The sequence below is a fragment of the Castanea sativa genome, chromosome 8 (assembly GCF_040712315.1).
Source record: "Castanea sativa cultivar Marrone di Chiusa Pesio chromosome 8, ASM4071231v1".
NCBI classification, from domain to species: Eukaryota; Viridiplantae; Streptophyta; class Magnoliopsida; order Fagales; family Fagaceae; genus Castanea; species Castanea sativa.
The window spans coordinates 55,487,686-55,513,915 of NC_134020.1; the positions used below are offsets into that span (position 1 = coordinate 55,487,686).

A 26,230-nucleotide genomic window follows, 5' to 3' on the forward strand; every position below is an offset into this window, starting at 1 on the left:
AATAAAAAATAAAAAGTAAATGTTTGGAAACACGTTAGTGCAAACTACAAATAGAAATAATTCTTACCAGTATCCTTTCTCAAGCACAAACCCTCTTGATTGAAATTTTTAAAGTCAGTCAGGGATAATAAGCAAGCATCAAAACAACCTCAAATTCCTATAAAAAAAATTACATTCACCCACGGGTAAGTACGTCTCAAACTCTGAATACTTGACAGCCATGACAGGTAAGAACTCAAAGAAAATCAATGATAAAGAAGAAAAAAAGGAAAAGAAAAGGTAACTTACAAAAGATAGTATCTGCAAAGTTGTTGGAGTCTCTGACCATATTTGTTTAAATTGGTTAGAGACCAAATCTAAAAGTATAAGAAGGAGCCTCTGATAGTTTGTTTAAATTGTTTAGAAACCAAATCTGAAAGTAGAAGAAGAAGAAAGAAGAGGATGTAGAGCTAAACTGAATGTCATCAATCTGAGGAAGAATAGATAACTTTTTTGATAGAAACATGGGTGTTTTTTTTCATTAGGTTTTTTGTTTTTAATTTTTAAAAAGAAGTTTAAAACAGTATAAATAAATTGTAATATATATCTATTTCCTTTTTTTTTTTTTTGGGATAAACTTGAGGATGTTTTATTATAAAAAAAATTGATTTGAAGATAATGTGAGGATGATTTTTTTAAAGGAAAAAAGAAATAACAACAAATGTATAGTTATTTTGAAGAAGTGGGTTAGTAGGAGAGTGATCCTATTTTGTAGGAAATGTTTTAGGTGAGAGTTAGAGATATATTTTTACTAAGTTATCCTCAAGTTTTGCCTATACTTAAATGTAATCTATAGGGGTATTTTGGAACAAAAAAAAATCCGGTCCAAACAGGGGAAGCCCCTTAAATAATAGTATAGATAAATCAGTAAAAATGTCATTTAATTTATACTATTATCTATGCTATTATTTAAGGGGCTTCCCTTGTTTGAACCAGATTTTTTTATATTCTAAAATACTCTTACATCCCTATGTTTAAGTATAGACAAAACTAATTACAACAAATCATAGGTGGTTAGTTGTTATTGGTTCAAATTTGAACTTAAAACTAAGATTACTTTTTTGCCCTAACAATAACAACCAGTAACATCCTGCCACTTAGGATTTGTTATAAAAATGTTGTAAAAATATTGTGGACATATCATTTCTCTAAAAGATAATCCGGTTAAAATACAACCCTAACTTCCACTAAAACATTGCCTATAAAATATGGTTACTCTCTGTTGATTTTCAAATTTCTTTATCTACATATAAATTAGATTTTCAAAATAAAAATTATATATATATATATAAAATAAAAAAACACATATTTTTTTTTATACGAGCACTAAAAAAAAAAAAAAACCTAATCGCACACGCTAGTATTTATTGATGCATCAGTCATTATCAATGTCGAGGGCACTAACAAAGATAGTGGAAATGGATTTGTGGATCATGGCTATTGTTTGAGACGTGTTGCAAGAATAATACATAGAAACCTTTAATTGAGTAATCATAATATGTTTGGTAAAAAAAAAAAAAAAAGGAATCGTAATATGGCATTATTCTTAATAACAATAACTACTGCAAAGACTACAGAGTGCCAATCCGATAGGACATTAATAAGAGGGAAAAACTTTTCTAAGTGACTCTTTTTATCAGTCGTGAGAAGTTGTTTTTAAGCCTTGACTATTATAGTTTATTACCATTAACAAACTCCACCTAGAGTTTGCGGAGTTGGGATTGGGATCTTAATCGTGTAGAGCTATTATTAATTATTTTAAGTATAAAGTTTGACTATAAATTTTGTTGCAGTTTTAGCTTACAATTTTTTTTAAATGAATATTATTACATATTTTGAAAATCTAACAGTTAAATTGCATATTTTTTACGCTCTTAATATATATGTCAAATTTTGTGCTAATCAGCTAATACTATATGCATAATTTTAAATTACAAAAACTTGCAATTTAAAAATTTATTAATGACATATCTATTGATCTTTTAGGTCTCTAAAAATTTTGCAAATATAAAGATATAAAAAAAAAATTTAATAGTAGATTTATCAAAATTCAACTCCAATAAAAAAATATTGAATTAGATTATGGCCTTGATCTATAATCAATTTTTTAGCTAAATTTTATCCTTAATTGAATTAGATCATAACCGTAGACTATAATCAATTTTGTAGCTAAATTTTGTTTTTAATTGAATTCACACACACATGAAAAGAATAAGTTTATAGTTTGTAGGATTAAAGAATTAAATATGAAAAAAGAATGAATTCTTGACCTACGTAGAAATCAATTGCCCACACTTTCAGTTTAAGTGTTGAACTGTCCCTCTCTCTCCATATATGTTGCCGTGCCGTCCGACTTAAAACACTCTCGCAATAATTTTATAATTAATCATAACCTTTTGACATTATTCTTGAATTTTTTTTATTTATTTCCATTGCTTGTCTTAAAATTTGAATGATGCCACAGGAGGATCAATTTTAAATACTAAATTATATTTTTGATCCTTTTATGTTTGGAATATTTTCATTTTGGTCCCACATATTACAAAATTTCATTTTTATTCCTCAAGTTTTATAATGTTTTCGGATATACACATCCCTATACACAATTTTTATCTTTTTTTTCGCCCTCCTGTTTTTCTCTATATTTTTTTTCACCGTTATTGATGACTTCTCTCACATATTTTGTATTTTTTTTTTCTAAATGTCTCCATTGAAAATACTAGAAAATACCAACTACAAGGCTCTTAGCCACCTTTTGTAAAGTTAATAACCGTTATTTTACATTTCTACTAAAGTTTCAATTATACCTTTATAGTTTATTTTATGTATTTTTTTAGAAGATAATTCTTTAAAAACTTATATTCTCTTTATCCAATATTTGCCCAACCTAATAAGCAAATGGTAGCAGCATAAATCACAATGAACTCAACTGAATGGACCAAATTGATCCAAATAGACCAAAGTAGACTAAATTGATCGAATCAACCGAAATGAATTAGTTGAATTGGCTGTTTCAATCCGATTTTTAAAACCATGCTAGATAGTGCCAATTAGTTGAACCTACAATTCTCTTAGCCACCTTTTTGCAAAGTTAATGACCATTATTTAATTTACATATTTATTAAACTTTCATATATACCTTTATAGTTTATTTTATTTCTTCATAAGGGTAATTCTTTAAAAACTTATATTCTCTTTATCCAGTAGCAGCGCAGATCACAATGTACAAATTGGTTTGAATATTCATGACATCCTAAAAAAAAAACATTAATCCGTCAGATCGGTTTATAACATTCCAAGTTCCAACCCACATGTGCAATGGACTGGACTAGGGGAGATGAGATGAGATGAGATGAGATAGTCAACTGACAACTGTGAGATGTTCCAATCCAAATATGAATTAACATATATTTGTTGAATAAGATCCTTTGTGATAACTTTTCTATTTCACATTTTCACTTACCCATCAAGGCTTATAACACTCTTTTTTTTTAATAAAAAAAGTAATTAAATTTTTTTAAAAATAAAAACATAGAACACTGCATTTGGTAATTGATAAGGTATAAAATATATAATACCAAAACAAGTATAAATTAAAGAGTAATAAAATATTAAAATTCAAATCTGTGTCTTCAAACAACACCCACAACCACAGGGATAGGCCACCCCATGATGAGGTATCCTCTCCCAGTGGCGGTGGGGCACGTGCTCCCTTTGAAAGGACCATTGAAATTGCATCACCACTCACTCACAGTCACAGCATGCAATTCTTTATTTATGCACTAATTTGGCACCCTTCCCAACCTGTACTAGAGTTGTAACTCCATGAATTGCGTTATCAAACAAGCTACAGCAATAAAAATAAAAATAAAATAAAACTTTATGAGCTTGCTTTGATAGGGATCGGAATCTGATGCATTTATAGAATTCCTAAACATTACATCACTAATGAGTCTTTTATAAAATAAAAATACAGAAATACTGTGATTTAAAAAAAAAATTATATTGGAATTATTGGTTTTACATTGAGGTGTGAACCGTGTAATTCTCCTACACTTACTAAACATTCCACCATCAATGATTAATAAATTCAAGAGTTCTATTATTATTTTTTTGTTTTTAGTTAAGTAATAAGTATTATTTTTCATCATTGACAAAACTCTTAAGATCATAATAGGTTCCACCAAAAGTTTTATAGATCTACTGACATCATTGGCGGAGTCAAGAGAGGTCGAGAGGGGGCAACTACCCCCCTGACTCTACCAAATATTCCTCTTAGTATTACTATAGTTGAGTTCTTTGCCCCTTCTTGTCTCCTATTTATACCCTTAACACTTTTAGATTGAACTATTTTCTAAAGTTATTTTGAGGAATCAAAATAGATGTCTAAACTTTTGGTCTTTTGATTAATTTCTTACTTTTTTTTTTGGTAAACCATGAAAAATGCATTAAACTTAGAAATTAACCAGTCTGTTACAAAATATATTCGCTTTGTCATAGGCTAATATACTACCCACCAGAGGTGGTGGGCTCAAAAAGACAGCAAAAGAAGACAGAGAAGTAGCTCCAAACTTTGATTGTTAGTAACTATGGATGAGCTATATTTGTTTATTTGTTTTAATATATGAAATATATATTTTTAGTTAATTAAGATTATGGAGAATCCTAAATGTTTGATTGTTAGTAACTATGGATGGGCTATTTTTGTTTATTTGTTTTAATATATGAAATATATATTTGTAGTTAACTAAAATTATGGAGAATCCTAAATGTAATAATGAGTCTGAGGGATTCTTAACGAACTCGTATTGAAGTAAATTTTGCAAATGTTCCTTTGGATCCTTCTTTAAGAAAAAATTGTTTTTATTACAGTCCTAAAGATAGATATCATGTTTGAAGAACGTATCTACAATGTGGACCTTATCAACTAGTTGACCAAACTTTTCCACAAAGAGAATTTAAAAAAAATACAGTTTTGATTTAATTCAACATGGTTCAACGAATATAATGATTGAAATTTTTATTATTGTCTTTTAATGTTGCTATCCTGAGCTGAAATCTTGGTTTTACCATTGACTGACATCTTTTAATGTTTATAATAAAAGACATTCAGGATTCAAGTCCTCATTTCTTCCATTATTGTGGCTATCAAATTAGTAACAAAAATAGAAATAAAATCATAAGTTCCACACTCTATGTAAAATACGCATGAGATTGCCGATAATTTTTTGGTCTTTGGTATATTGGTGTGTGTATATATATATAACTTAGCCAAAAAGATGTGTGTGTAGACTCTTCACACTTTCAACACACTTTAAATTAATTGCAAGTTTTGTACTTTTAAAAAGAAAAAAAAAAGTAGAATTTATGTGGAACTTGTAGAGATAGGCAAGGTTCAAGTAATGAGCTTCTCGAAAAGATTTTGACAACTTGATTAGTAAAAAATAAAAAGTCAATTGACTTAGTAATGGAATAAAAAGACTTGACTTAATTTGGAATAAGAAAGATTACCTAAAAGATGAGTAACCACCTCAACATGAACATATAAATAATCACAATGACTTATTTAGAATGACCTTTGTTTAGTTTTTCCAACTAGAGAAAGTTCACCTCAAGATCAGTTCGAGGAAAACTCCTTCAAACTCATTACGTGGTAGTTAAAAAGACAACTTACTTATATTTTGAATCACATAACTTTTTAAATTAGTTCGTGTAACTTATTTAAATAATACTCACATAAATAATTTTATAAATAGTCACGCAGCGAGTTAGACAATACTCTTTCTAATTTTTTGGAAAAATCAGATTGTTGTAAACATAAAAAAATTTCACCATTGCAAATGAAGAGTGAAACCCCATATTGATAGATCAAAAATAAAACACAGAAAATTATACTTTCCTTCCAACCAAACACATGATTATCACAACCACGTGCACCCCCCACCTCCTTTTCAAACCCAAAAACAAAAAAACGTTCCCTTCTTCTTCTTCTCTCTCTCTCTTTCTCTCTTTCAGAGAGAAGAAGAGAGATAGTGAAAAAGCCAAGCCAGCTCATACAACGACGTCGTAGAGAGACATACAAACACAAACAGAGAGAGCGAAAAAAAAAGAAGAAAAAAAAAGATGCACGCGTACAATAGAATCCCAAGCAGCGGGCACACCACGCCATCGCCGCCGGCGTCGCCGTTGCGCTCCTCGCCGCGGCACCGGAGGCCGTCGTCGAAGTCGGGTCGGTTCGGGCCGGCCCAGGCGCAACCGGGTCGGACCTTGGCACAGAGGCTAGCGTGGCTGCTCCTCTCTGTGCTTCTCAGAAGACAAGGCATATTCCTCTTCGCTCCTCTAATCTACATCTCCGTCATGCTTCTCTACATGGGTTCCGTGTCTTTCGATGTCGTTCCGGTAATTTCTCATAGACCCGCAACCGGCTCCGTTTACCGTAGCCCGGAACTATATCTCAAGCTCAAACCCGATATGGACTCAGATAACTCCTCCGCCGATGCGGTGAGCTTTTTTTTATTATTATTTTAGCTTTTAGTTGTGATGGTATGATTGGTAGTGAAATAAATTTGTTGGGTTTTGTGAAAATTTATTGTATTTTTGGGTGAATTATGGGGTTTGGAGCTTTTAGTTCTAATGCTACAATTGCTAGTGAATTAAAATTTGATGTCTTTGTTGGGTTTGTGGATGTGGGTGTGGTTTTGTTTGTGGAATTATGGGGATTGGGGATGTGGGTATGGTTTGGTTTGGGAATTTTTTTTGGTGAATTATGGGGATTGAGGTGAAAATCAATGGGATTTGGGAAGTGGGTCTGTTGAATTTCCTTTTTTTTTTTTTTTTTTTCCTGTTGAGATTTGGTGCTGAGGATTTTTGTCTTTTGGGTGTTTCTTTTTGTTTTGATTTTGATTTGGAGAGACTTGGAATGGTTTGGCACTGCATGTGTTTGTATTGGACAGCTTCTTATAAGTTGTTTGAAGTGCACGGATTTCAACTGTACCATTTCATGGTGCATTGTGATCGTTTATGTTTCTGTTGATTTTAGTTATCTAGTTCAGAAGGGGATAATTTATTAGCTAGTTTTGTGGTGTCTCTCTTTCCAAGGAAAATGGAAAACTTCTGAGTTAGAAGCCAGATTTTTTTAATTTTATTTATTATAGTTCAATCTTTTATTGCTGGAAATTAGAATATGGATCTGATGAAATAGGGGAAAATCTTTCCCTGCCCGGTGGGTGTCTAGCTGTTTGTATTGAGGTCGTTCAAAGTAGGGTAATGTAGTGGACGAATTTGTATTTGAAATCTAACGCAACTAACTCTATCAATCTGACTAACAATATAATCTCTATGCGAAAGGGTAGTGATGCTTTAGTTGGGTCATGTTCTACTGTATTGGCTTTGAGAAATTCGGAATGAGTAATGGAAATGAGTTAGAGGCTTAGTTTGTGGAGGATTTTAGGAACATGTTGATCTAATGGGGAGTGCTGCAAGTTCCAAAGGAAGTGGAAATGAATATTACTTTTAAATTATCAAAACACCTACAGAAAAAGGACTTTTTTTTTTTTTAATTTTTTTATTTTAATGCCAGAGTACTTTTTGGTGTTTTCTTATCGTTAATTTTCAGTCATCATCAACAGCCACCACTAAGCTGTAGTCTGAAAATTTTGGAGTTATGGATCCTCAACAGACTAATCAGGATCGGTTACATGTATTCTTTCCAGTCATGTGGCCTAAGTATATAATTAAATTTTGGAAGAGAAACTGTTGGTAGCATCTGTGTGCCAGCTTTAGGTTCTAGTTATTATATTTAATTCCAAGATCATTTTCCATTGAAGGGTTTGCATCCAGATATTGACCTGTATCAATATTCTTTGTTGGAATCAATGCATGGCTAAAGCCAAGAGCCTTGTAGCGTAGTGGCATAGTCTGGTTTCCTTTATAAGGAAAACCAGAGTTCAAATTACCCCTCCCCTACTTGTTGTAACAATTAAAATAAAATAATAAAAAAAGATAGGAAAAGATGTAAGGTTGATGCTTTTCTACATTTCAATACTGGCTGGTAATTCTGGATGTAGATTTTTTTTGTTGAGCCTGTCTTTTGGCTTGTTGCTAGTTTGTTTTTAGATATCTTTGTAATATAATTTTTGCACTTTCATTTTGTTTTTTCATGTGCTACTTGTACTGACACAAGCTAACAAATCCTATTAGATATCAACTATATGGAAACATTCCTATAAAGGTGGCGAGTGGAGACCATGTATTAAAAACTCTTCTGGAGGTATGAAACCTGTATTTTTACTTTGGAGAGTTCATGATGATATTCCCTTGCTTCAGTTTCTACATAATGGGGGGTTCCTGGGTCCTTTTTCACTACATTGATTGAAAAGTAGGATTATTCTATGGCTAATTTTTATTATATTTGGGGATGACCACTTCTGGTTGTTGATGTTGCATCTTGGCAATAAGTTTAGCTTACCATCTCTTTATTGTGGGAAAAGTGTCAATAAACTTTCCTGTTCTTATATTTTTTGTTCTTTATTTCCACGCAATCCAAATTGAAATGAACATTCATAGTCAGATATAGGAAGAAATTCCAAGAGCATCCTGTTTTTGGATACAATAATTTTGCTTTTAACTTTATAATACCCACCATCTTGCTATCAAAAGCACTGTTACATTCACCATTACACTGCCAATGCTACCATCAGACTGCCTGTCAATGTCCATGTGCAATTCATAAATATGATCTCCACATACCAGCACATCATGGTAGGTGCAACCTTTTATTATTGCAGTCATCACCACTACCTTGAGCTTCCTTTTTGTCATTAGCCTGTCACCTCTTCTACTAACCATGCATCTCTTTGTCCTCTTCCTATAATGCCATAGCTATTAGCAGCTCAACCCACAGTCCTCACTACCATTACTACTTTGACTACTATCACTGTTTCCATCATGATATCATGAATCAAAAAACACTTCCTGCTCCAGAATACATATTGAATTTCTTGTTATGTACTTTTGCTGATATACACGTTGTAAATCCTGCTTGATTCAAATTGTGCATATTGATTTATAGTACAATTAAAATATGTTGTATTCTTCATTTTTACCCCCTCCCTTTGCCATCTTTGTCATATCTGTAATTGTTTTATGTATGTTTCCTTACGATTATACATAATGCATGTGGTCATTCTTGTCTAGTGGTATGTTCTTCCAATTTGAATCTATGGTTGTGTACATCATTATAGGTTTGCCTGAAACGAATGGCTACATATATGTTGAGGCGAACGGTGGCCTGAATCAGCAGAGGACTTCGGTTGGTTATATTGCTTTTCTAAGTTCATTTTTTTGTATATATATGTGGTCAAACTACATTTTTGGTCCTTAAACTATGAGTTATAGTCTATTTTTGATAGGTAAGAAAAATTGTATTAAAAAGAAACTACTCAATCAAAGAAATGAAGTAGACAAAGAAATATGTACAAGCAACAAAGAGAGAAAAAAAAAAAACTTATGTACAAGAACTATGAGTTATTAGTCTAGGAAGCACAAATACTCCACTTTTACTCACATACCCTTATCCACATGCATGTCCCTTTTTTTTAGGCACCAATATGTTTGGGATACACCCGTGATGCAGCACTAATACAGTCATAACCCAACCCCTTCTATGGTGAGAGATGGCCCAAATTTGAGAAGATTTATATTTATATTATATATATTGGTTTCAATGAAAAACACTTATCTAGCTATCATTTATTTACTCTTTTTGGATCTTGATTTGTGTTCTAAACATCATTTAAGGGCCATGGATTCACTTTATTATCCATTATTACTCTTAAATTGATATATGCTTAACAATATATGGAAAATAAATGCTTAACAATATAAAAATATATATTTAATAATTAATTAATACATATATCCCCGCCATATCATAATTTAGCTCATGAATTTTTAAAAGCAATTCAATAATACACTTTCCTCCAATGTTTACTGCCAAAATAAGGGATCAAACTTGACTAGAGGTTGAATCATTTTGTAAAACAATTTCATCAATTTCTAAATGGAAGAGGGGGGGGGGGGGGGTTGTTAGGGTCACATCGCATTGTTTTCGAAACTTCAAGTAGTACATCGACATAATTGATAGTTCAGAATTAACTTGGACTTTGACATATAGTTCAGGGACCAAAATTGTAGTTTACTCCTATAAGGCTTTAAACTTGATTATTGCTTCTTTGTATAAAAATTGCTTATTTATAATTATGTTGACACATTTCCCCACATGGTTGTTGGTTGTTTGTAGATATGCAATGCAGTTGCTGTCGCGGGCTACCTTAATGCAACCCTTGTAATCCCTAATTTTCATTTTCATAGCATTTGGAGAGATCCTAGGTTTGTCAGCAATTATGTTTCTTTAACATTTTGTGTGTGGATCCAAGGTGCCTGATGTGCAGTAGTAGTAAATGCAGTATGAATATTCAAAGATATTTAACTTTAAATGGTAATATATTTTAAGTAATTGCAAATGCAATATCTACATGTAATTATGTATACACCCCATGTACTAAAATAGCACCTTGAGAATGCTATTAAATGACGGTATCGTGCTGCAAAATGTAACTGATTAATAATGCTACTGAATTAGACTTCTAAGCATTTGTTTCTTATGAAATTTATTTGGGACTCTAGAATTCACTCGTGGGCTGAAACTCTCATGATGAAACTGATGAAATATTCTTGTTACATTACAGGCATACATGTGCTGCATGTATATAGCGGTTTCTTTGATTCGTTGAAGCTACTTGTTCAATTATTGATATCTAATTGTTAGATTGACTTCATTATAGGCCATAATATTGTTTGCCAAGTATCTATTTAAATAATAATCTTAAACTGTTTTGATGTTTGTAGCCTCATGGCTCTCATCTGGTCCCACTTGTGTTATACTTAAAGGGGAGGGTTTAAACTTTATAAAAGAGGCCTCTATAAATAGATGGCCTGGTATGTTGATTAGGATTGTTTCTTATTGTTGGACACCCAAACTGCATTACAAAATTTAGCTGGTAGCTTGTAACCATTTATGACAAGATTGAAGTGTTGGGTATCAACTCCTGTTTGCATATTAATGTCACAGGAGTTGTTTCATGCAAGATAAACTGGTTATAACATAAACCTTTGTTAGGTACCATTTTAAGCTAGTGGATTTTTTTAATTGGATATCAGTCACGATGAGATTGAAGTGTTGGTATACTTTAGTTACAATGTTGTTTTGTGCAAGCTAAAATTACTTCGTAAGTCTTCACAGCAGCTCACTGTATAGTTGCATCATGAATTTAACTTCACAGTAGTTCATTGAACTTTTGTAGTACCACAATGTGTTTCATATTTTAACATGGGCTAGATTATCTGACTTTAGGTTTTACTTGTGCAGCAAATTCAGAGACATTTATGATGATGAGTATTTCGTCAATGCCCTGGAAAATGATGTGCAAGTGGTTAACAAGATTCCTGGATACATCATGGAACGGTTTGACCACAACCTGAGCAATGTTTTCAACTTCAAAATAAAGGCATGGTCTCCCATTCAGTATTATAGGGAGACAGTCCTTCCAAAGCTACTTGAAGAACAGTGAGTTAAAATCTCAATCCTTATCTCTTTGTTTTTCCTATTTCCATGTGTTCCCACTCTTCTTTTATTATTGTGGTAAAAATTTTATTAAACAATGAAAGTTTATTTTCAAATAAGCTATTCTTATATAAGCATAAGAGAAAAAAACTGATTTTTCGAAGATGTATTTGCAAAAAAATGCTTTCTTATATTTATAGGTGTATTCTTTCCAGGCAGTGTTAGGTGGTAATTACACAATTAAATAGTCAATCAACTAGAATCTAATAACTTTACTACAAAATGATTTTGGAGCATTTTGTTTCTCAGTTAATTAGGGGCTGTTTGGTAATCTTGTTCTAGTAACGTTGTTTGTATTTTTTGGAAATATGTGTGGGTGAAAAGGTGTGTTGAAATACGTGTAATGTTGTTTAAAAACTGAAAACATGTGTTTAAACACATGTACCAAATGGGCCCTTAATCACCAATTTTTATTTAGCATACAATGGAAGACCTTAGGTGATGCAGGACAATCAGAACAAAATGAACAATAAAATTGAAAGACAATAAATAGAAGAGATATGACTTGGGAGCCGGCACCTAAGGTGGAACTAGAGTTAGCACCTGACCAAAGAGACCAAAAGGCAATTTTTTTTTCATTCATCAAAATATCAACCAACTCCAAAAAAGGAGTACAATAGTTGGCTTATTAAGAATTGCTAAACCCTAGTTGTATTTGCCGTAGGAAATCCTAATTGACTTATTAAAAAAATCACAAGTTCCTAACAGCCTAAGCTTTTAAGACAATTAATAATTTAACAATAGCAATTGTCATGGCATGGCATTGGCAAATACTCATGGAACTCATGCAATGCTTATCATTGTGTTTCATGAATACAGAATGATGCTTAATGCTGCAGAACCTTGAAACAAATGTTTTTTTTTATAAATAAAACAGGGTTATAAGGATATCTCCTTTTGCGAATCGACTGTCAATTGATGCTCCTCCAGCTGTCCAACGGCTTAGATGCTTAGCAAACTATGAAGCCTTAAGGTTTTCAAGTCCTATACGAACATTGGGAGAAAGTTTGGTTGCAAGAATGAAAGAACGCAGTGCAAATAATGGTGGGAAATACATTTCTGTGCATCTTCGCTTTGAGGAGGTTAGATTCAGTTAGATAAGAAGATTTATGTTATAACCAAATCAGCATTGAGATTAGCATCTCAATTTTGGTTTCAAGTTTTAAATATTCTCAGATGTGCAGGATATGGTTGCTTTCTCTTGCTGTGTATATGATGGCGGAGAGGAAGAAACGAATGACATGAGAGCAGCAAGGGAAAAAGGTTGGAAAGGGAAATTTACAAAACCTGGTCGAGTTATACGTCCTGGAGCTATCAGGATTAATGGCAAATGTCCCCTTACTCCTTTAGAGGTAATATCTCTTGCTCTATACATTTAATGATGGATAGACTTGGACTTCTTTTTGCATTACCCTGCCAAAGATGCTAATGCTTCAAAATTTTGTTATCAATGCATTGTGTTCACTGTTCAGTTCAAAAATAGAGAAAATTGCTTTATATGATTGTTCATTTTATCACCATTTACCTACATTGGGTTAAAATCAATATGTATCAAATGTTGATTTTTTTCCCTTAAAATCTTGATAAATTGATCTATTTGGATTCTTTCTTGGTGCATAGCAATAGCATTTGCTTAGAAACTATTTAGGTATACGTGTAAACTATTTAGGCTGCAAGAATCTTAAAAGTCTGTCTTCTTCACTTATCAAAAAAAGAAAGAAATGTCTGTATTATTTAAATTTGTAGATTGTTTTAGAAAGTGAATGAAATCCAAGGAGAAGCGAAGGCTTGAATTCTATGTTCAGTCAAGTGCCTTATTTTTAGTCAACTCTGGACAGATATAAGGTTGATGTGCTAGATTTTAGTTGACCAATTGTGTGAAACAAATGCATTTGTAAAGCTCAAGAACCTTGTAGACGTTGGGTAGTAGTAGTAATGCCTTTGCTGCTCTTTTATACAAGCCAAAAGCATAGTTGATGTGATTATCAAGCTGGGTTGAAGAAAGACAAAGGTTGTTATATAAACTGACTGGATTTTCCAGTCAGTAGAGTAATATTTGTAGAGTTCTTCATGCTACAGATGAAAGAACGTAAGTTAATTCATTGAATGCTATTATGAGCTTTTCTATTAATTTTAATTTGTATGTAATATATGTATGTAGGCATGTATATACATATATGTTTTCTCAAAAAAATAAAAAATGTAGGTTCATGTTTTCTTATATCTCATCAGGTAGGCTTGATGCTTAGGGGAATGGGGTTTGATAGAAGCACATATCTCTATTTGGCATCTGGAAAGATATACAATTCTGAAAGATACATGGCCCCACTATTGGAAATGTTTCCCAATTTGCAAACTAAGGAGATGCTGGCATCAAATGAGGAACTTGCCCCATTTAAGGTTTGAATGATTTGTGGTTATTTCTCTCTCCCCTTCAATCTAAGGTCTAATTTAATGTCATTGTTTTGACTTGAGTTAGTTCTTCTAGAGTTTTTCTTCCAGGATGGCTGCTATAGACTACACTGTCTGTCTTCACAGTGAGGTTTTTGTGACAACTCAAGGTGGAAACTTTCCTCATTTTCTAATGGGCCACCGGAGATACTTGTATGGTGGACATGCAAAGACAATTAGGCCTGACAAGCGAAAGTTAGCGCTACTCTTTGATAATCCCCATATTGGGTACGTATATATTATATCATTGTAAAATCTTTTTATTTACAAATGGTCAATGCATTTCATGTGGACTGAAATGGTTGAAAGGAGTAAAAATTTACTAGGCTTCACTTCAGTAGTCAAGACAAAGGCCTTTACAAATTAGGTTTTTAGCTGAATGTTTGGGCGAGAACCAAGGTTGAAAGAATTATTATGGGTAATGATGTATTTTAGGCAACACACGTATCTTTCAATTTCAACAACCTGGTTAGGACATATATACTCATTAAGAAAGTTTTTTTTAATTTTAATTTTTTTCATTTCTATGGAACTATACTATTGGAATGACAAACTCAATAGGATTTTCAAATTTTAAGGTACTAAATTTTGAGTATCTTTCTTTTTTTAATTTTTTCCCCGTAAGTAAATACTAAATTGATTCCTAAGACAGTAATAAAAATGCTTGATTAATGTGGAGTGTGGACTCATATTTTTTGGCTGTTTCTTATTCAAAGCGCTCTAAACCTGCAATAAATAGAAGTGACACTATCTGATATTTATTTTTCTTTATTTGGTTCCCAGATGGAAAAGTTTTAGGCGACAAATGCTGAATATGCGGGGTCATAGTGATTCCAAGGGATTTGAATTAAGAAGGCCAAATGAGTCGATATATTCCTTTCCATGCCCAGATTGCATGTGCCATACAAACAAAACAGAAGATTCAAGATCATCATCAGCACATGATCTGCCTAAATAGAGAATACGATTGGTGTTTCTTCTCCCTGTAACTTTCTGAGCACATCTTGCTGCTGACCCCGTTTTTCCATGTTGTAATTCTTTCATTTTTTCCCCTTTCCATTTGGTGAGAGGGCAAACACATCAATTTTGGGAGCTTCAAGGATTTTGTTGGAGGTCACATTGATCTGATTATTTCCCGGGATTGGGCCGTAGGGGACTTGCATCTTTTTGTATATGATGCCAAAGAACATAGAAAGGACATTCTTTCCATTGCAGAAGTTGTCCCATTGCAGAGCTTCCCGGACGTAGACTGAACATTGTTTCATATGTTAAGTTGCAGCTGCTGTATCTAACAAGCTGCGAAATGACGCATCACATTCCTTCACACCACACCCCGGTTTTGCCTTGTATGTACATTTTTTGGAGTTTGATCTGCATGTGTAACACTGAAAGACACAGGTTGAAGCATCTGTACATTTGCCAGAAATCAGGGTAACGATTCTTTTTGTTCCAAAATCATTTTTGTAGCTCTTGCCTTTTTCTTTGGCCTCCCTCTTTTGAGGATGCCTTTTGTTAGAGACAACACATTTATCATTCTATTTTAATCACATCCTCATTCTTTTTGTGCAAGGTCACAATGTAACTTAGTTTTATGTTATTGTTCTACACTTCTTATGTCCTGCGTGTATGTCAGTGGGTAAGATTACCTTCAAGAATTCTCCCTCTCTCTCTCGCTCTCTCTCTCTCTCTCTCTCTCTTTATATATATATATATATATATATAGTTCAAGGATTCCATACTGTAATGTCTAGTTATTGACATCCAATTTACTAGAAAGCAGAAAGTACCATGCAGAAGTGAGGCATTTCTGATTGCTGTTTTAAGCATACAGAATATGAATTGTACAACTGGGTAGTTAAAATTGTGTTGTGGCCCTTGTCCAAACATGTAGCTATTCCAGAATCAAGAAAATTAAACCTTTTGGCAGTAGAAGCTTTTAGTGCGACAGGGCAGGGACAGAGGTAACTAGGGGATCCCCGGGGGTTTTGCCCCCAGGCACTACCCTTGTTTGATTAAATGGATGAGTTAAAGAAAGTTGCTCTATGTGGTTGTACTTAGCAATGGAGGCAACCTTAAACAAAACAAATTTAGGGGCTAGAAAATGTGAAGTAACATGGAAATTTCGGTGTGAATTTACTTTTAGTTTCTTCTCCTAATTATTTTTCGAAATGCTTGATCAAGATGTGAAAATTTATATGTTTAAAAGTTGAAGTGTAGTATTTATTATTGTCACGCTTTTGATGAGGTTGATGTAGCATTTTAGTTTACTTTGGTTCATTCGGTTTACTTTGGCTCATTTGGTCCACTTTGATCCACCTTGGCCCATTCACTCCAATTCAATCCATTAGGTCTATTTTGGTTCACTTTGGTCCATTGCGGTCCATTCAGTTTATTCGTTTCACTTTGGAGATGCATTGTGAGATGTTTGCCTAGAAAGAGGAGCTACTTTATTGACAATTATGTCATTTGCTTAGTGTAATGTTGGTATGTGCTTGATTCAATCCACTTTGGTGATACATTGTGAGGAAGAAAAGTGCTACATTCACAACATTTTTTACAGCGCTTTCATAATAAATCATAGGTGATAAATTGTTATTGGTTATAATTTAAACTTACCAATGAAATTACTTTTTTGCTCACTAATAATAACCTACTACTTATGATTTGTTGTAAAAATATCGTGGACATAACATTTTTTTTTGTGAAAATGTTAAGACATCTTGTTATCATCATAATATTTTCAAAACTGCTAAAGTGGTCAATTCTTTACAAGTCAAAATAAAATATAACGAAATTATAAAGGTATTATAAAAATGTTGTGTCATTCTGTTGTATTTTTAGATTTTTTTTTTTTTGTTGGTTTAGTTAACTTTGTTAAGCCAAAATTCATTATTTCACATACAGTTTTCTTGGTTGACTTTTGTATTTTTTTTTACGCACCATTTAAGTAAAAGTAAAAACACATAGTTTTATACAAAAACAAAACAAAACAAAAACAAAAACTTAGGATACAAACACTTTTCATTCTTTATGTTAGGGATACTTTACAATTTCTCCTTAAACTTTAAATTCAAAAAAATTTTCCCTTAATATTTTGGAAAATAAAAAATATTTCATATGTTATTCACTCAGTTAAACCCTAATGAAAACTTATGATTTTTAAAATATTTTATTGTGTAATATTTAAAATACTCCCACTAAATTTTAATATCCCAAAAATTTTATTAATGTATTTTGAGTTTTAGATAGTAGTAATGCTTGGAAAGTTGAAATGATGATATGAGGCGTTTTATTTGTTATCTAAATAACATCGATTTTATAGGTTTAAATTTTCGAAACTTAAATTTATCTAATGGAAAATTCGATGACACATGCGTTTTGTTATCTTTTTTTTTTTCTTAACAAAATTCAGTTGCTTATTGTTGGAAGATGATAATATTCGTTATCATTTTTAGAAGTTTTTAATGAGTGAATATATTATCTTTAGCAAATAGGTACTAAAAAACTATTATTGTAAAATAGATATTTATATGTTAAATAGCTATCCTAATTTTAAGTGTGATCAAAATTTTTATACGAATGAGAATAACTTTTTATGATATAATTATCAAAATTCTTAAAATTAATATCACTTTTGATTAATGTAAATCTCTATGTACTTTCAAAGTCAAATGATTTATATTTTTATTTTGTGATATAAATAAAATCTAGAATTGATATTAATCACTACTTTTGTTCCACAGTAGGCACGTGACTTGCACATGCTCTAATTGGTATTTTATAATGTACGAAAAATGAATCTAGTTTATTAAATTAATTAATTTAAAAAATTAAGATGTTATAGGAATTCTCCATGGAAGAAATTGTTGTACTCATTATTCGATATCCATCAACGTCATTCTATTTATACACAGAATTTACTCATGCAAAATGGAAAAAATGTTATTCACGCAGTAATCCTTGAAACATGCAAAGCAAGATGGTAGGAAAACAAGACCATCCATCCAATAAAATAACTATTTCATTTAGTTCAATTTTAATTTTTAATTGATATTTTAAAGAAATAAAAAGAGAAAGCAAAGGATAGCTAGATAAAACCTGTACTTCCACAATTCTTTGTTGACCAAAATCATTGTACTTATGTGTAGGCTTGCCATCTGCATTGCTTAAAGTAAAATTATTATTATTTTTTTTGGATAAAGTAATTTTTTTTTTTTTTTTTTTACAATCAAATCAGCTTTTATTATTATTATTAAATTATTTATTTAATAATTGCTTAACTTTTAATGCAATATTTATTTACCTTCCAACTTCCATTACAGTAACACTTACTCCATTGAGTCATTGAAAACATGTTCAGTGTGAAAATATGTGTGAATTAAAAAGATAAGAGGTGTTTGGTGGGGGTATTTAAATAATAATTTTTATTATTTAAATAATACAACACGTATTTTACAATACTTTTTATTCACACGTATTTCTACAATCTTTAAACAACGTTATTAAAATAATACCAGACACTTAAGCTCTGTTTGTTTTGTTGGAAAACTTTCTGGAAAACTTTCTGTAAAGTTTTCCACATTTTTTAGTGTTTGATAGCACAAAAAAAACTGGTTAACGGAAAACTATCTTTAATAAATGAAAAATCCTAATAAAAATAAGACTTGTTTTTTATAAGTTGTTTTCCAAAATTTTTTTTTGGAAAACAATCTCTCTCTCACGGTACGCTCTCTCACTCACTCTCTTTCCTTTTCTTTCTCTTCCCTCACAGCCTCACTATCACTAACTCTGGTCTCTCCTCTTCCATAGATCTCTCTCTCTCTCTCTCTCTCCATATTTCTCTACCCCTTTATAACACAGTTCTCTGATTAGATTTTTTTCCCTCATTACTCAGTAATTATTTCATTCTTTTTACCAACTTGCAAAAGAGAACATATTTGCAATGGTAATTATTTTATTCCTCTCTATCAAAATCCTAATTCTTTACTTTGAATTTCAAACTTAATTTTATTTTTTCTCTAAGAAATTTTTGGTTTGATGGATTCCAGGTAGAAGTTTTTTTTGCACATAAAAGTACTAAAAAAAATAAAAAAGAAGAAAGAATGAATGAATGAAGTAAAAGACGAAAATTTTAAGCACAGTGCCTATATAGCTCTAAATTGCTTTTACATAGGATAATTTTTGTTGTTGACAGATACATTATGCAGATACAATGTAGTAATGATATATTATGTAGATACATTATATAAATGCATAATTTTGAGTAATATAAAAAACTTGTGGTTGACCATAGTAGACAATTAAAAGTTATTGTTATTTGTACTTATTAAAGATGTATTCTCCTGTTAATTTTATGTATATAGACAAATGGTTGATATATGTGTTTGTGTGTGTGAACGTTCCTATCCATATATATATGAGCAAGATTAGTGGTAGAGATCATGAAAATTTGACAACTAATTTTGATTGTATCTATTGTCAAAATTTTAGTATGAAAATCAAATTCATTCTTGGTTTATTATTATTATTATTATTTATATTAATTATATTAGTTGGTTTATATAATATACACGTTTTAAATTACACAAGAAATATAAAAAATAAAAATAAAAATAAAAATTTGCATACCAAACACTAGAAAACATTCTGAAGCTCATTTTCAAGACCGTTACCAAACACTGAAAAATAATATAGTTTTCTACAAAATGCTATTTAGAAAATGAACAATTTTCCAGAAAATTTTGATGCTAAAACAAACAGAGTGTTAGCCTCCGTTTGGATTGAAATGAAAAATGAAAAATATTTTACTATTCAGCTTATTTTTGCTACTATTTATGGGTTTTATTACACATTTTAATACTATTCATAAATTTACTATACTATTTCAACTAAATTTTACATTTATTTATAATATTTTTAGCAAAAAAATTTCAATACCAACCAAATAAGCGTTTGAAACCAACCTGAATCACCGTAATCATTTAACAAAGTCCCATGTGAGATATGACTTTTTGTTCCTTTTTGGATAACAACGTTAAAAAGCACACGGTCATATGTGAGATATTTCATACACTGACTAATCCGATACCGTAAAAATTCAACCGTTTGAACTCACAGAAAAAACTGACACCATGGGAATCATCGGAAACCTCAGTTCCGACCAGCTCGACTCCTTCAACTCACAAGGTAAACCAAAACCCATTATTCCAATCCTTAAAACTGGTTTCTTAAAACCCAAAAAAAAAAAAAAAAAAGCCTTTAATATTTGTTTTTTTGTTGTTTTCATTTTGTTCTAAAACTTGGTTTTTTAATATGAATTTCTTGCAGGTTTTCTCGTGCTTGAATCGTTTGCAAGCCCCGAAGAAATCGATGCCATGATGAAGAGGATGGAGCAGTTGTTACATGAGTTTGATTGCTTCTCCACCACCTCAATTTTCTCTACCAAAAACCAGGTTCTTTATTCAATTTTGATAAATCAATTTCAGAACTTTGAATTCTTTTTTTTGATTATATGAACTCAATAATTCAAAACCATTTTTTTGGGTTCTTTTATTTCAGCAACAGTCAACCGATAATTACTTCTTTGAAAGTGCTGAGAATGTTTCTTTTTTCTTCGAGGGTATGTATGTTATTGGCTTGTTAATCTTTAGCTTTTGTGTGTATGGATTAGTTGCCTTTTGTGGCGGAAAAGAATACATGTGACTGACCCTTATTAGTCTGTTAAGGATATATAGCTGGCTGGAATTTTGGGACTAAGGCTTGGTTGTGATTGTTATTTATTTATTTATTTTGAATGAATAAGTGATAGTATTGATCGAACAAAGTAGGATACAAACACCAATCCACAACAGAAACCGGCTACTCATACAGCACAGGAACCATACCATCCCAAATTACAAAACATTGCCCTGTTCTAATACCAACTGAATCAGAAATTCCATCTACCACATAGATTTTTATTACAAAGAGAATTAGTAATTGGCTTACAACCTCTTACACGCCGCCTCACATTCTTCTTAATTAGTTGAATGATAGCGTCTTCTGACAAAATTCTACCATTTAACACTCTAACATTCTGTTATAATCAAATTTGAAGCATTGATGCAGCTCGTACCAACCTGCAAAGGATGGATTTGAACCCTTTCATTTTAACAGAATCTAATCCCCAATTAAGCACCTCAGGCCATGTAACACCAACTCGACTTGAACCAAACTTATTAGATGAGAGCCAATTCTACTAGTGAAGGAACATTAAAAAAAAAAAAGATCATGACTCTCCATCGTGTTTCTACTGAAAACACATAGAATTCACCATCATAACACCATTTAACCAGCCTTTCCCGAGTTGATAGTCTGTTTAGAGTAGCCAACCAACAAATAAAAGAGTTTTTAGGAATGGATGTATGATGCCATATCAATTTCCACTAATCCACCTCCTCACGCTTGACCCTTATTTCATTCCAAGCAAAGGAGCAAGTGAATGTCCTAGATGTTGATATCATCCACTGAACAGAAATTTCATCAGCACAAGCAGTCTGTGGTAACCCAGATTGGAAATGCACCATTGCTTCAGAACTTGCTGGAGGGCAGTGCCAAGAACCCTGTTTTAGTATGCTTGAAACTTTAGCATTCAAAACACCTGCATCTACAATATTAACCTGGGATCAAACTTGGGAAAAAAATGCACTTTCAGGTTGTTGTTTCATTGGCCACTTTTTTTCTATGTGACAATATTGCAAAGAAAGTTGAGTAGTTTGGTGTTTTCTATTTTGTAACAATTAGAGCACTTAGTACTCCGTTTTGTGGAATTTGTTAATAGTGTTCATCAAGAAAAGAGTTTGGTACTTTTAAGTCCAAATTTTTGGGTCCGCTATGGATCCTTACCTTTTAAGTCCCAAATAGTAGGTCCTGATCTTTTATTGGCAAAGCTAGAAAGGTTTTGTTATGTTATGTGCTGAATTGCTTTTTCTTGGAGAGGAGAGATTCATAGTTCAGTGGATAAAAATTTTTTTTTATAGCAATATATATATATATATATATATATTTTTTGATAGGTTTATTTATTGGAAATTATGTTTGCTTTAACTAGTAAGAGCTTTTGGTTTGGTGCTCATGGAAGGGTATTGTTACTGTGCTATTCTGATTGGTATCTATTACTTTTGGCAGAGAAAGCTTTTGGGGATGATGGAAACTTAAGGCAACAAAAAGAACTTTCCATCAATAAAGTTGGCCATGGTAAGTTTTGAAGTTGTTGCCAACTCATTTTCTGTGGCGGTTTAGACATATTTTCTATATAGAAGTTGCCTACTCTTTTTTTCATCAAAGCTAATTTTGTAATGAATGGGGTCTTGGTATATATTGTATATCTATATGTGCAGCATTACATGAGATTGAACCAGCCTTTAAAAAATTCTCCAGCTCTGAGAAATTTTCTAGTTTGATGTTCTCCCTGGGTTACAAGAGACCAGTGGTCATTCAGTCCATGTACATTTTTAAGGTATTCCAGTTTCTTGTTGACCATTTGGAGTTTATTTGAAATGATGTCATTATGAGAACTCTTTGGCTTCTTAGTTGAGATATCAAGAAGGCTTAATTTATTGAAAGACATTTCCATATTAAAGTCCACTATTAGCTCTTGCAGTGTGTAACACATTATATGCACATAAAAAATAGATGGAAAATTAATTTATTTGTTCTTTCTTTCTTTCTTTTAAATTAAATTTTTTTTTTTTTTTTTTAATATTTTAGTGTATGCTATGTATTGAAAGAGGGGAACTTAAAAAATTAAGCATGAGAAACGTATGCCCCCCTTTCTGCAAGCAAGTTTTTTCTCTGCTTGTTAAAAGTAAGATAGTTGATGCATGATTCATGATGTGTTATTTGAAGTGAATAATTAGCATGTGCCAAAATTGGACATGTACATTGATATTCACATTTCTACACGTATATATATATATATATATATATGTGTATCTTTATGCCATAGGGGAAAAGAAGTTGGGCTGGGTGGGGGTTGCTGAATTTACCTGCTCTTTTCATTTAGACATCTTGGGTTCATCAATTGAATTTGGAATTTAATACTGAATGTTGGTATAGATATTTTCATTCCACTTGCCTTCTAATCTAATATCCTATCATTGGACATTTTTTCTTATTAAGTTTCTATATTGCTTAAGCAAGTTTATATAAAAAAAACTGTTTTACCTATCAAAAAAAAAAAAACTGTTTTAGAGGATGGCATGCATTAATAGGGCTGGGTTCAGGCTGGTTAATTCCCTTTGTTTCACAGCCCTAACCGCAATTTGTGAGCTTATGCAATGACAAGATTGGCGAGTTGTGGAAACACCTCTTTCTTCCATACTTTGAACGTTTGCTTTGTGGAGCATTAATCATATGAATTTCACCTATGTTCTTGATTCGTTGACTTATTTTTCTATGTAATTTCTTTAATTGCAACTATAGTTGATTGGTTTTTGGTTCTAGATTTTTTTACCCAGTGAAAAGGAAAGGCCAAACCTCATGTCCTAAAACATGATATCACCCCCAATAAAAGAGGACTGGTTACAATGATAATGCACACTTACCTTTTAAAACAAAACAAGTATTTGCTCTGAGCTTATTTTTTGGCAATGAACACTTCCCCTTACATCAGATGGATCTTGTGATTAATGGGCTTGTTAAGTTTTTGTTTTTGAGTATTTCTAAACAAGTGTGTCAAGTGGATGCTTCAAAATGTGTACACCTATATTGAACATAATTGGTTGGGATATGTTTCAAAGGCTAACACCACAATAAACTGAGGCTACAATAGTCTTATTTCTCTAAACTTTATCATGCAGATTTGTAACAGAATATGCTACAGATAGTTTTATTAATCACCCTGGCGCCATATTTAGAGTTCAAATGTGCTCATATTTTGTATAATTCATGTGCAAAGTAATCTGCATTATTTTATTGGCAGCAACCAGGTATTGGAGGCGAAGTAGTGCCACATCAGGATAACTCATTTCTTTATACTGAACCACCAACTTGTACCGGGCTGTGGCTTGCTCTTGAAGATGCAACAATAACAAATGGTTGCCTTTGGGCTATTCCTGGGTCTCAAAAAAGTAAAATTCTTGCTTCTATGTAGCCTTTTCCCCCGTCCTGTTTGGTACAAGTTATTTTTCAGATTTTTAAAATTGGAGTTGTTTGAAAAGGCTATACCTTGAAAAAGTTGTATTTTGAAAAAGTGCGGCGTGATAACACGTTACCAAAAGGGCAAAACAAAACCCTGGGAAATGTTTGGTGTAATTTAATGTTCTATTTTGTGTTGTTTACAGATGGGCTTGTTAGAAGGATGATTAGAGGTGAAGAGGGGGTTTCCTTTGACCGGCCTTTGCCGATGTATGACCAGAAAGATTTTGTGCCTATTGAAGTGAAAGCTGGGTCTATGGTTGTGATTCATGGGGATCTTATTCATCAAAGGTTGGTTAGGATTTCCCATTGTAACTCTTTCTGAAATAAGGAAATAATACTTTTTCCCCAATAGCAGGATGGCCTCAAAACTCTCTTTTTACTTCTTTCGTTTCATATTATTTGGACTACAGTTTTGAGAATCAGTCCCCAAAATCAAGGCACGCCTACAGCTTGCATGTGGTGGATACTGATGGCTGCAAATGGGCCCCAGATAATTGGTACGCACTCTGAGGTCTCCTTTACTGTAATACATGCACTGATGGTAATAAAATTAATTCGTTTTCTAATCAACACAGAATTGGAAGTTATACAGAAAAATATTCAAGATAGTTAAAAACATCCTAAAATTATTGGTTTGTTTCTAGTGAAAGAGGCAAGACTGTGTTCCAATTGCTAAAAACAAAAGAGGAAATAAACTAATCCAACTAGATCTTAAAGTGGCTGTCAATGAATTATAAACTTAGTTATGAACCAAACCTAGAATAAATACCAGTTTAAGTGGAACTTAGACTAAGAACCAGTACTATTTAGCTTTTACATTTGGATTGTTTGGACAGTATCTATATTCAGAATACTTTTGCTTCTTCTTATGCATTGGTCAGTTAAACCCTCCCCCCTCAAAAAAAAAAAAGGAAAAAAAAAGGAACCAATTCTATATTTTTCTTAGTGTCTTTTGTATAGGGTTGTATTATTGTATATTTTGTTCACAACCAATCCTAACCCTAGAAAAAGGAGAATTGTAGTAGGTCAACGACTAGAGTAAAATTTAGTCACTTTGTTAGAATGACAGAAAAGAATACATGTGAACGACTCTAGTTAGTTTGTTGAGGATTCATAATCGATCTTAAAATTTTGGAACTAAGGCTTGCTTGGTGGTGGTGTGGTGGTGTTATATATACGTCAAAATCAATTAACCATTCACAGCTGCCCAATTCTCTGGTTTCTCAACACACCCTTGAACTCAACCACCTGGTTAACAAGATGGTTTTGAATTATACACCCCTAGCTATAACCACTTTATTTTAAACATTGTTGTTTCTTTTAAATTTATTTTTCAGGATCAGAAGAAAAGTGGAGCCAGAGCCCCTCTATGTATCTTAATATCTCCAGACACTTCATCAACAGTCTGTTTTACAAATGGCTACCTTTGCATCTCAAGCAGAATAATTTATACGCTGTAGTAAACTTCTTGTAATGGGGTAATTTGATACTGAAGATTCAAGATTATCATGAACAAAATCGATATAATACTTGTTGGTAAGAGTTGTAATGTTTTCTTAGGTTCGTCTTTGTGGCCATCAGCTACTCTCTCTCTCTCTCTCTCTTCATTATTATTTTTGCTCTCCCATCAAATGACATACTGTCTCTGCATGAAGATGTAGTCATAAATCAGAATAAATTTGTCTACATGCTACATTACTAGCCATGCATGTCCTTCCAATAAGTATTTTGCATGCATGTACCTATCATTTAAATGTTTTGTTCCAAATAAGTACCTTCTGTATCTATCCTACTGCCAACCCTTGGTGATAAACCCTGCAGTGTGTTGGTTCTTTATTATTGGTCTTATTTACAAATCGTTTCCAATTTTAGTAGTAT

At 32.2% G+C, this 26,230-nt stretch overlaps 2 protein-coding genes across 2 annotated transcripts; both read left to right on the plus strand.

Moving 5' to 3' along the window:
- Window positions 1-6,023: 6,023 nt before the first annotated feature.
- Window positions 6,024-15,742, plus strand: LOC142608289 (protein ESMERALDA 1). Its single transcript, XM_075780034.1, has 10 exons — window positions 6,024-6,540; window positions 8,239-8,308; window positions 9,282-9,349; window positions 10,340-10,428; window positions 11,468-11,665; window positions 12,600-12,804; window positions 12,907-13,074; window positions 13,955-14,122; window positions 14,211-14,401; window positions 14,957-15,742. Exons 1-10 carry the CDS (start codon window positions 6,163-6,165, stop codon window positions 15,129-15,131), a joined length of 1,710 nt encoding a protein of 569 aa, XP_075636149.1. The 5' UTR covers window positions 6,024-6,162; the 3' UTR covers window positions 15,132-15,742.
- Window positions 15,743-20,195: 4,453 nt separating this feature from the next.
- Window positions 20,196-25,911, plus strand: LOC142606613 (phytanoyl-CoA dioxygenase). The gene is made up of 9 exons (XM_075777930.1): window positions 20,196-20,359; window positions 20,501-20,625; window positions 20,732-20,792; window positions 22,340-22,408; window positions 22,552-22,670; window positions 24,135-24,282; window positions 24,496-24,640; window positions 24,763-24,849; window positions 25,690-25,911. The coding sequence occupies exons 1-9, from the start codon at window positions 20,305-20,307 to the stop codon at window positions 25,730-25,732; spliced, it is 852 nt and encodes a 283-aa protein (XP_075634045.1). The 5' UTR covers window positions 20,196-20,304; the 3' UTR covers window positions 25,733-25,911.
- Window positions 25,912-26,230: the final 319 nt, after the last annotated feature.

Excerpts from the sequence above, each read along its gene's own strand:
- LOC142608289 (XM_075780034.1), top strand. The coding sequence starts at position 6,163 with ATGCACGCGTACAATAGAATCCCAAGCAGCGGGCACACCACGCCATCG. Across the intron at positions 12,805-12,906 it reads TGCATCTTCGCTTTGAGGAG|GATATGGTTGCTTTCTCTTG; the intron begins GTTAGATTCAGT and ends TCAGATGTGCAG. Across the intron at positions 13,075-13,954 it reads GTCCCCTTACTCCTTTAGAG|GTAGGCTTGATGCTTAGGGG; the intron begins GTAATATCTCTT and ends ATATCTCATCAG.
- LOC142606613 (XM_075777930.1), top strand. The coding sequence starts at position 20,305 with ATGGGAATCATCGGAAACCTCAGTTCCGACCAGCTCGACTCCTTCAAC. Across the intron at positions 22,671-24,134 it reads AGTCCATGTACATTTTTAAG|CAACCAGGTATTGGAGGCGA; the intron begins GTATTCCAGTTT and ends TTTTATTGGCAG. Across the intron at positions 24,641-24,762 it reads GGGGATCTTATTCATCAAAG|TTTTGAGAATCAGTCCCCAA; the intron begins GTTGGTTAGGAT and ends TTTGGACTACAG.